Below are 12,387 nucleotides of genomic sequence, written 5' to 3'. Positions count from 1 at the left end.
ATGAATGTATTTAAAGAGAAGCATACAAATAATCGATATAAGCATTGATCTATGTGTATATAGGCTTATATAGGCGCATGTACGAACGTAAGTGCACAAAATATAGGTAGGTGTGTGTACATATTTGTATGCCTGCAAGAATATTTGATGAATATTTGCGTGGAGTAGCTGAAACTAGTGCATTTTAAAAGTAAATTTAAATTTAATTCATGCATTAATTGTTGTTGATGAATTTGTGACGGTCGATTTGATTGTACGTACGTTACATGAGAGTTCGTCGCCTCTTTCGTCTACGTCTTTCAAGATTGTGTTTGCATGCAGATGAAGCAACATTTTTATCAGTGTTGCTTAGATTAATATAAATTTATTAGTTATGATTATTTCAGTTTTGTATTTGTTTGCTTGTAATATATGCATTTTTTAAGTTTTCTTTATTTATTTTGATGTCTTCAAACTATTTTCTTCGTAAACATTCAAAACATGCACCATAATTCATCGTTCTGTAAACCAGCGGTTCTCAACCTGTAGTCCACTTGTGGTCCGCCTGTTTATTATTATTCATTATTGTCAGTAAGTGAAATTGTTGATTGTAAATGATGCAATTACAATTTGTTTCATTTTCGACATAAAAATTGAGGATACGCCAGATACGCCGTGAGATACGCCGTTTTAGGCAAACATCAATGTAAAACGAACATTATACTTTTTAATTTGAAGTTAGAAAGTTAGAAATTTCAACATTTATTAAAATATATAATAAATAAATAAACTATAAATTATAAGGAAAAAAAATAAAATAAAAAATTTTAAATAACAATTTTAATACACCTGTTGTTAAGTGTGTTAACTGTAGTTCTCTAAGTCTAATAGTTATACTAAGAACTATGTTATACTAACTATGTGTAGCTGTTGCGTCATTATATGAATTACTAATTATATATATATAATTAGTAATTACTATAATTAATATAAATATAAATAGTATAATATAAATAATATATATAATTAGTAGCAAAATTTTCAGTAGTGGTCCGCGGCTGAGACGCACATTTTTTAAGTGGTCCTTGAATCTCAAAAGGTTGAGAAGCGCTGATCATAAACTTTTCACTCTGAACAACTTTGGCTGTTCTTTGTAATTTATAATTTTTTGCCAAAGTTTGATTGTTTACAATAAGAATTCTTTATTTGTTTTTGTTTATTTTTAAAAAATGGTTAATTTGTTTATAAATTTCTCTAATAAAATTAAAAAATTTCAGATTTTTCCTAGGAGCAAGATTGAGGAACAAACGCAGAAGAATTAAAACCACCTTTAAACAAATTCTCTCTGAAACTTTGTTTGGAATATATTCAACACTTTGAATGGCCAACACTTTTTTTAAATGATCGTCTTGTTAGACAAACTAGCCGTCAAATGAGTTACCATAATAATTAGCTCGCTGCAAAAAAATTAAAGAACAAAAGATAAGCACATAAATATTATATTAACTTCTACAGCAAGATGACCCCAGGATTAAGATTTACACAGGATAGCAGACATTCAGAACTTCCATTTGATAAAACTTTGATATCGCCAGCACCTCTCCTCCCAACATCAATAACCAGATCGGTCACATTTATGTTATCAGAAACCAACATGACAGATCAGAAACACGAACTCATGGATAACTCCACTTCAGATAGAAACAATTTTTCTACTTGCATCAATGAATGTAAGGTAAAACTCAGCACAGCTTCTGGTGGTCGCGATTATGGCCACGAATTGTTTTGTTTCGATGTTTTGATTGGCTGCAATTTTGCAGTTTCTAATAATTTTAACAATGAAAAAATATCGGGTACAACATTTTCAAAAAGTTTAGTTAAATCATCGTCGGTGCAAAATGCAGCCACATCACGAACAACACAAACAACAACGACACCACAACAATCACAAACTTTTATAACATCTCATGTTTCTGAAACAACAATAACAATAGTTGGCATCAACAACAACAACAACACATTAACAAACAACATTATTGTTGCCGACAACAACACACCATCCAAAACAACACCAACAACACCGGCAACAACAACAACTGACCACATCTTTCGAAAAAGTTTGAAAACGACGAACGCAACATCATTAAATACTTTTATGCCTTCCACTTCCCTTCTATTACTCCTTATTTTAGCACACATGAAACTGGTAGGAGGCAATGTAGTTACGTGCTACAGGAAGTGTTTATGTGACCAATCCACAATGTACATGCACTGCTCTGGGAAGAATTTAGAACAGTTTCCAGATTTTTACATGAATGGGACGTTGGATATCAACCTAAACAGCAACAACTTCAGAGTGAAAGTTTTGAGAAAATCAAACATGACTCTGTTGTTAGGTTGGTTCATTGTACTGTTGACCTTGTATAATTGCTTGTTTGGTTTTGTTGGCAAGTTATGGAAGTCAACAATGTGTTGGGTTGTGTGTGTGATTGATTGATTCATAAGTAAATTGTTAAAAATGGGATTTTTTTGAAGTTTTTACGCTCAAAACATTGTTTTGAAAATGTGAGATTGTTTTTTTTATGTATATGTTTCAATGTTCACATTTTTATCGTAATTAAATTTTGACATGTCTCTTCATCCACATAAAACACAACATGGCAGGAGTTAGAAACTTGTACATAAGCGACAACAGCATCGAGCACATTCACGAAGGCACGTTCGAAGGAATGACCAACCTGGAGATACTGGACATCGGCAAGAACAAACTGACCGTCATCAGACCAAACACATTCAGAGGTTTAAAACTGAAGCACCTCTTTCTCAATGACAACCGCATGATCCAACTCCTACCTGACTCCTTCCTCAATCTGCAAACCACCACCCTTCATCTTCAGAACTGCTCAATGACAGAGTTGCGCTTGGAGGTATTGGGCCCGTTGAGAGGCGGTAGCGGGCAGGGACTGACGAACTTGTGGCTGAATGACAACCTCATCACCAAGCTGGAGGAAGGATTCAAGGAGCTCCTCGTCGAGTTCACGCATTTCAGGTCAGTGGGCTTCTCTGGTTTCTATTTCCTTTGATTCTGTCTTTTTTTATATTTAGTTCGTTCCTTTATTTATTGATTATATGGACTTGAAAAATGTTTGTGAGACATGTGTGTTTGCTAATTCATTAATTCAAGCATTTTGCTTCTAATGTGGTTTGAAAACAAAATTTCTGAGTGAAACTTTTTTGAATTTTCGGTTTCTTGGAAAATTATATTTGTTTATTATTTGTGTTGTGGCGTCTTATAACAGACATCCATGCATCATCGTACAGAGATCATTCCTTCAAAATATCTAACCTCTCGTGGCATGCATGTTTTAACAAATGTATTCTGACTTGTGCAAGTGGTCTTTAAATGGGCCCCTCTAACTTTTTGTTCATTTCTTAAAAATGTTATCAAGGCAGTTAGATAAAGTGATGTTCGTATTATACGTTCATATCAGAGAATTGATTGATTCAAGCATCTCTCACATGATTAACTCAGTGCTTCTCAACCTTTTGAGATTCAAGGACCACTTAAAAAATGAATGTCTCAGCCGCGGACCACTACTGGAAATTTTGCGACTAACGCACTTGAAATTTTTATATATATATAAAATTATTATTTCATATAATGACGCAACAGCTACATATAGTTAGTATAACATAGTTCTTAGTATAACTATCGGACTTAGAGAACTACAGTTAACATACTTGGCAATAGGTGTATTAAAATTGTTATTTAAAATTATTTATTATATATATTTATCATTATATATTTAGAATTTATTTATTTATTATATATTTTCATAAATGTTGTAACTTCGAATTAAAAAGTATAATGTTCGTTTTACATTGATGTTTGCATACACCGCATCTCACGGCGTATCTGGCGTATCCTCAATTTTTATGTCAAATATAAAACAAATTGCCCACACGAGGCGTAATGCTTGAAAGACTCAATCGGAGTTCATCTTTTTTATTTAAAAAAAACTTGCACTTCACACTTTGCTCGCGGACCACCAAGCAAATGTCCGCGGACCACAGGTTGAGAACCGCTGAACTAACTAACATATCTCTTTCCACCCATGCAAAACTGTTTTTCAATAATTGCTGTTGCGTTTGAAGGTATTCATCATATTAATTATGTGTTTGTTAAATAATACATCTGTGTGTGAACTGACAACTATGTTTTTATATCTCGGAAAATGGTTGTTATTTTATTCCTGTCGGTATGTGTGGAGTTCATGCACATTTTTATGAGTAAATTATATTGCATATCTTATATCATATATTATATTTATGAGTTATTATTATTGTCTGTTATTTTTGTATGTCCATTATATGTACGTCCTTGTGTGTGTTTGTATGTGTGTGTGTATGTGTTTGTATGTATTCTCAATATGAATGTGTGTGTTTATGTTTGTTTACAATTGTCTGATTAATTGATGATTTTTACGTTGTGCGTGTTTCTGTTTGCTTGCGTAGGTCTGAGTAACTGATGCTGGACAGATGAATTATCAACCGCAGCGAACAATTGTTTGTTTACGTTATTAATCGCTTGTGGCCACTATCGTCCACATCATCATCATGAACATCATGAACATCATCATCATCATCATCATCATCATCATCATCATCATGATAATTGCTGTTGAATTAATTATTTTATATTTTGTCTTCCCACATATTTGATCATTGATGAGGTTTGGTGCAATGTACTTGGGTCACTTCATTTTGGCTCTTTTTTGTTATCAGTCGCTCGTCGCGATCATCATCATCCTCACTATTGTTATCATCATCATCACCACTATTACAAAGGCAAATACAAATGTAAACATTTAAACTAAGTTATTGTAGATAATAATAATACAAAACCGTTGTATCTCGAAAGTCTTTCGGCCAAAACTATTAACAATGTTGATCCATCCATTTATTCATTTATCCATCAATCTATCCATCCATCCATTCATCCATTTATCCATCCATCCATCCATCCATCCATCCATCCATCCATCTATCGATTTATCCACACGACAGCAATTACTCTGGAAAACGAAGAACAACATTCATTATTATTATTATTATTATTATTATTATTATTATTATTATTATCATTTGAGATGGATATAATTATTCATCGTCACAATTTTTAATCGCCAGCTGCTCCACTCTTTTCTTGTCGGCAGAGCGTCCTCACTAGCCACTCCTAGCGACCCATCTGCAGCTGCAAAATCTCTAAGTGACTAACGCACCTACTTTTGTATTATTGCCTATGAATTTTTCCCAACCGCATCATCCCTGCTATTCTTTATCTTCTCTTTGCTTGAAAAGTCTGATAACTTTAGCTGGTTGTCTAATCGTTTGTTATTTTTAACCTTCAGTTCCCAAACTCTGTGAAACTGACAAATTTTCAAAGCAAGGTCCATTTGAGGATTTCAAATGCACTGGAAACATTTGCACATCAGAATGAAAATCAATTTAAAATTCATGCACGGAATTAGGGGTTCAAATGCAAACCGCCGCAAAACATGGTCGTTGGCATTTTTTTAGAATATTTCGCAAAATTTCATGAAAAATTTTACCTCATCGATGTTCTTCCTGGACCATCGTTGCAGTTTCAAAGCTTTAGTAGCTACGTTAGCGAGTCTGTCGTTAGCAGTTTGAGGATTGTTGAGAGTCGAACGGATGTTCGATTTAATTATTATCATCTAGCATTCTATTTCTGCACTTCTTAGATAATATTAATTTCTTCAATCATTAATTTCTTTCTCAATTTTATCTTCAGCATGATAATGTTTGCTAATTTTAGTAATATTATCATTAAAGTACCTCTTATTACCTCTCAGAGATCATCATCATCATCGTCCTCATCATCGTTATAAAAATCTATCATCATCATCGTCGTCATTGTCATCACTATCATCAAACTATTCATCATCAAAACCACCACCATCATCACCACCCCCATCATTGTCGTCATCATCAGCACACCTCCCCCTTACTACCACCACACCATCACCACCACCACCCCCAACGAAGCATATAATGGAAATATGGCCAACTCTCTCTCCTGCCATTTAAAAGCGTCCAGCAGGCAAATGCATCTCAACAACAACAACAACAATAATAAGAAAAAAAACAAGTAATAACAACATCAACAACAACAATAAAATAATAATAATAAAGGCAAAATTAATAGCGCTTTTTACAGCAACAAAATAAAAAATTGACTGCAAAATCAACAATGACAAAAAACTGAAACAACAACACAACAAAATGCAAACATCACGTGAATGCTAATAAACAAATTTTTCAGAAACATATACACAACAACAACAACCACAACAACAACAACAACATCGATCCACCCAACAACCCCACAACAAAAATCATTTACAAATTACTAGGCACGGAGAATCAACAGCTCCATCGAGTAGAAGAACAAAAAATGTTGACACCAACACAAAAGTTGTTGCTAAACAAAATATCAAAAGCAACATTCATCATGCTTATGTACATTAACGCAACAAACGCAATGCTGCTAGCTCAACCGCAACCAGCAACCGCAACCTGCAACAACAGTATAGACAACAATCAAAATCTCTATACAACTTCTTTCTTATCATAGATACATCCATGACAACATGCAACACAGTTCATCATCAATAAAATAGAATGTTTTGCCAAATAACTGGCAAAATATCATTTAAGATATTTTCATAAAATAGCACGACACAACATACGTTTGTAACATCATTAATCTTGATTAAACTTAACCATTCAATTAAATTTTTAAGTGGAATCCAATTCTTTAGAAGTTACAAAACAAATTTTTTCAGTTGGAATTATTTTTATTCGTTTCATTCGGGCGTGAATTAAATATGCATGTGTGACATTAACGAACAACTCCGCGTAGGACCAACCTTAATGCCAGCAGTCTCAGAACATCTCTCTCGGTCATGTCATGCCATCAGAAAATATTAACACCTTCAAAAACAAATCCTGTCTTCGGCAAAAATGTTTCATCATTTTAACATCGGCAAACCTCCACACCACATAATGAAATGCGTAGGATTGATATAACAACAACACAAGTCATCATCACATGTGCAGTGTGCATGTGATTTGGCGCGTAACATCGCTTGAAAAACATTGCATCACATAATATATTACATAAATGTAGCGCTATTGACTAAACACACACACAAACACATATACACATACGCACGCACACACTGGTGCACTAAAGCCGCAAACGCATACCCACAAACAGACAGTCACACAGACATCCAAAGACAAAACCGAGAGATCCACAGACAAACACAACAAACCAAGACATACAAACAGACAAATAAGCACGTACACAGACACTCTCACGCACACTTGTTATTGATTCCTACATTGGTCCACATCGCTAATTATTCTCTCATTAGTAGGTACATGCATGCATCTTCATTCATTCATTCATACCGCCACATGACAGAGAGGCATCCATTCTCTCCTACTACTACTACAGTTACACACACACACACACACACACACACACACACACACACACACACACACACACACACACACACACACACACACACACACACACACACATTCTATATCTGCAATGTTGAATATCCGTATAATACACGTTATTATTATTATTATTATTATATATATATATATATATATATATATATATATATATATGGTTTATTATGGTCTATTACCAACATATATATATATATATATATATATATATATATATATATATAATGTATATAAAATAATATATACAATGAACTTCTAATCACACATATTCATATGTCATGTATGGAAAAACCATCACTTCAGAAACATGTGGACATTTAGATACAAACATTATCAAGAATGGAGAGTTCACATACAAAAATATAAAACTAAATCTAAAAAACCGTTGAACACTGCAAAACAAACATCAACAGGTGAACATGCTCAGAGATAAAAATTAAAAACGTGCAAACAAACCATTGAACAGTACGAACATAAACAGTATGAACATGAACAGTATGAACATGAGCAGTACAAACACAAACAGTATGAACATGAACAGTATGGACATGAACAGTATGAACATAAACAATATAAACATAATCAGTATAAACATAAACAGTACGAACATGAGTAGTACGAACCTGGACAGTACGAACACGAACAGTATGAACACGAGTTGTACAAACATGAGAACATACAAACAAGCACAAACAAAAACGCAAACGCAGAAGAACGCAAACCAGCAGTGACGAAGTGCTTCTTAACCGTGCTCAAATTAGTCCTTGTAACCAAATCAATTCAATCATCTGATAGCACAGCATTTATTAACATCATCAGCACCATCAACATTTCCACTAATATCATCATCGTCATCACCATCATCAACATCGTCTTCACCACCACCACCGTCATCATCATCATCGCGTCTGTATTCATTCAAAGTAGCAATATAACGATAACAAGCACAACAGATCTTACAACACGAAAAAAACATCAAAACATTACCCACCCATCATTAACTAATCAGCAGATATATTAATGTCTTTGAGGTTAATGAACATATAAGCGACAAATTGTTGAATGAAGTTCTATGATGGCCTCAACTACATCACAACTAACATTTTTAATGTTTCTTAAGTTATTGATGACATCAACATCTGTATTTATATTACATCAACGAGCCTCCTGTAACGATGTAATGAAGTTTGAACATCAGTCGAAACGTGAACAGTGAACAAATTCAAAGCAAATTCAACAGCACCAGCACATTGAGCCCCGCCAAGCCACCAACACCGTCGACAACATAATCATCTCAATTAATATCGGCATCAAAAATTTAAATGCGAACCACGGATTAACGTCTATCAGCGGCAACGCGTCAACAAAACAGAAAAACGCCAGTAAGATATTTTTTAGAAGTTTTATCAGGGACCACAAAAAACAAAAAATCGAAACAACGTGGAACGCAACATCAACAAGAACACAACAACATCGTACAGCAATCAATACCATGACACTTACCCAAAATACAACATTTTCAGCTGGAACGTAATCATAGGAGACTAAAAAGACTTGTTGCTCTGATCACAAGAACATCAATAACATTAACAACAACATCAACAACAACAACACTACCAACAACATTGAAATCAAAAACAAAAATATTTTACCAAACCAACATAAGCAACAAGAGTAACATAAACAAGAGCCATATTAATGTTGATACATTTGTCAATGCCAACAATTAAATCGAAGGCAAGCGAGTGTGTGCCTTGCATCATTAATGACTACATTTGTTGATGTTGTTTTTGTTGTGGCTGCTGTTGGAGCGGCTGTTGTGGCTGCTTTTGGAGCGGCTGTTGTGGCTGCTATTGTAGCTGCTGTTGTGGTTTCTGTTGCGGCTTTTGTTTCGGCTGTGTTTGTGGCTTTGATGCACCCACTGCTAATAACATTGTAAATCTGATTATTTTTGTTGTTCTTGGACATGTTAATTGACGTTGTTGTTGTTGCCGTTGTTTTTGTTGTTGTTGATGTTGTTGATGTTGGATATTTTGCGAATGATTTTATTAGTAATGTTTTCATGTTGGTGACATCACTGTTGATGACGTCATTAATTAAAAGAACACCTTCAACGACTTCATCATTATTAATTTCCCGATCGTCATCCTCATCGTAATAATCTGCACCATCAGAATCAGTGCCATTAACATCGTCACCATCATCATCAGCCTCACTAGCAGCGTAATCATCACTGACTTCATCCTTTCATGATTTTCTTTGTCTCAACAAATTGTCTCAAATAAACCAAACAACAAATCAAACAACGTAATGTAGAATAAACAACACAACCAAACAACCGACCGACCAATCAGCCAACCAACCAACCAACCAACCGACCAACTAATCAGCAGTCAGTAAAGCCTGATTACGTCACAGTAAAGCATGATTACGTCACACAGAAGAGGCACAATGCTGCGCTCAGCTTGAAGACAATTTAAAACCCCAAATGCAAAAATATAAGAAAAGACTCTATTATACGGAATAATTCTCATACATGTATATAACTTTTGTATATGTTTGTGTGTGTTTAGCTCAATAGTTTATTACAGTTTATACACTTTTGTTTGTTTGTTTGTTTTTGTAGCCACATGTTTGTATTTTATAATGTGTTAATGTTTTAGGTGCATGCGAGTGCGAGCTGACGTGGTGAATTTATTGAAATGAAATACTTACATTTAGAAATAATTTTTTAAATTCGTGAATGAAAGTTAGAAATGATTTCAGAAAAGTTGAGCACTCTGTGTAGGAAAAAAGAGAAGAAAAAAAAAGAATGTGATTTTCAGACGCGAAACAGGCCACAACAAGTGCGATGCAGTTTGCTATTGAAACTTAATTACATTAGATTATGTATTTATAGAAAGGTATAATTAATTATTCATAAACGTACAATTTTTATGTACATACACCTTTGTACGCTTATAAAGACATCGGCATATGAAGATATGGAGTGTGATGTCGTAAATATGAGTCTGAGAATTAATTAAAAGCCAAACAAAGGTGAAATTTAAATGGAGGGGACTGATTTTTTTCTGCACCAGCCTTGCTTAGTTGATGTTTGTTTATGCTGAGGTTGTTGTTGTCGTTGTTATTGGTGTTGTTGTTATTGATGTTGTTGTTGTTATTGATGTTGTTGTTGATGCTGATGCTGTTGTTATTATGGTTGTTGATGTTTTTTAACATTGTTGTTGTCATTTTTATTAATATTTCTGTTGTTGTTGTTGATTTTTTATGCTTTTTATTGTTGATGTGTTTGTTGTTGTTGTTGTTACTTTGTTATTATTGTTGTTTTAATTTTGCTGTTTGTTGCTGTTCTTTATTTGTTGTTATTGTTGTCTTGTTTTGTTCATATTTATCTCTTTGTTTGTATGCATGTGTCATTTTATGTACAAACGCACGTACACACGGCTACGTACACACGCACACATCTGCATGCAAACACACACACACACACACACAAACATAACACCGTATACAAACAAACACACACAAACATTAATAAAAGCAATTTGGATTAGTTTAAATTAAACTCACGTTTGAAACAATGACTGACAATAAAAAAAGGAGGTCTTTCAAAAAATTTATTCAAATATTTTGTGAAAAACATTTAATGAATAAAAAGTGAACAAAAGGAAACACAAACATTAACACAGAATAAAAAAGATTTTTATAAAGGTAGGCAGGCAGGCAACTAAATGTAAAATATTAAAAACATATAAAAACAAATGAACGAACGAACGAACGAACAAACAAACGAATGAACAAACAAACAAACAAATCAACTATTATATAATCATAATTAACTTTAATTAACTTTTTCTTAATTTAACTAATATTTTTTATATTCATAACTCTCGTTTTCCCATGTTTTATGCCTTGCGTGTTGTTTCAATTCTCTTCGTTTGACGGAATTTGATAGAAAAAATTGGAAAAATTAAACACAGAAACAAATACAAAACAAACAGACAAACAAATACAAACAATCACAAACAAACAGACAAACAAACAAACGAAACAAACAAACATAAAGAATACAAAGCATTTCATAACGCATTTTCAGTAAATATCTTTGCATCTGCATTGAAAAATTCCAAATTTAACCTTCGAACGGGTACTGAGAAGTGTTCATATGGAGTGATTGAGATTGGTTATGAAACTTGTTTTCAACGTGGATTTCAACCATTTTTTTTTTCAAATTTTTATTTTGCATATTTTCTCATTGCTTATACTCGAGCGTATGTTTGGTGGTTTTCAATGATGTTTCATATGAAGGCACATGCACACACGCACGCACACACACACGCACACGTACAGTTCAGCACATTCGATGTTCGTTGGAAAGTTTGATGAATGCGGAGGCATTTATTAGGAATTACGCACTTGAATAATTTCATTCAACACGGATAGGAAAGAAGGCGCGGGAAAACGTTGGTACAGAAATGTAGAAATATGCATGAAAGTGTACTATGATAGAAATGTCACATAAAAGGACCAATTGAAGGATTTATGAAGTTACTTTCATTACTGCATTAGTTATGGTCTTTTACCAGCATTCACCAAAATATCTACGACCAACCGAAGAAATAATCATATATTTATATAATTACATACAGACATACAAACATACACACAAACATACATACATACAAATTTACATACAAACAAACGCGGGGCGAGTGTTACGTTTGTGTACACGCACACACCGACTCACGTACAAACATACCAACATACAAGAATGCACATGCACACACAAACACTGCCTAGAAAGCATGGAGGAACGTTGATTTATTAACCATT

General features: G+C 33.7%; 3 protein-coding genes across 3 annotated transcripts; all 3 read left to right on the top strand.

Moving 5' to 3' along the window:
• Positions 1–1,498: 1,498 nt before the first annotated feature.
• On the top strand, positions 1,499–3,554 carry HELRODRAFT_165507 (hypothetical protein; the record flags this gene model as incomplete). The annotated part of the gene is made up of 3 exons (XM_009032073.1): positions 1,499–2,375; positions 2,644–3,028; positions 3,512–3,554. The coding sequence occupies 3 exons, from the start codon at positions 1,499–1,501 to the stop codon at positions 3,552–3,554; spliced, it is 1,305 nt and encodes a 434-aa protein (XP_009030321.1).
• A 1,983-nt stretch (positions 3,555–5,537) lies between these two features.
• HELRODRAFT_165506 (hypothetical protein) lies at positions 5,538–6,637 on the top strand (the record flags this gene model as incomplete). The annotated part of the gene is made up of 2 exons (XM_009032072.1): positions 5,538–5,696; positions 6,326–6,637. 2 exons carry the CDS (start codon positions 5,538–5,540, stop codon positions 6,635–6,637), a joined length of 471 nt encoding a protein of 156 aa, XP_009030320.1.
• Positions 6,638–8,033: 1,396 nt separating this feature from the next.
• On the top strand, positions 8,034–11,978 carry HELRODRAFT_165505 (hypothetical protein; the record flags this gene model as incomplete). Its single annotated transcript, XM_009032071.1, has 4 exons — positions 8,034–8,196; positions 8,262–8,317; positions 8,792–8,933; positions 11,905–11,978. 4 exons carry the CDS (start codon positions 8,034–8,036, stop codon positions 11,976–11,978), a joined length of 435 nt encoding a protein of 144 aa, XP_009030319.1.
• Between the last annotated feature and the right edge of the window lie 409 nt (positions 11,979–12,387).

The sequence above is a fragment of the Helobdella robusta genome (genome assembly GCF_000326865.2).
Source record: "Helobdella robusta unplaced genomic scaffold HELROscaffold_8, whole genome shotgun sequence".
In the NCBI taxonomy this organism is placed as follows: domain Eukaryota; kingdom Metazoa; phylum Annelida; class Clitellata; order Rhynchobdellida; family Glossiphoniidae; genus Helobdella; species Helobdella robusta.
This window is presented reverse-complemented; position numbering and strand designations above follow the sequence as displayed.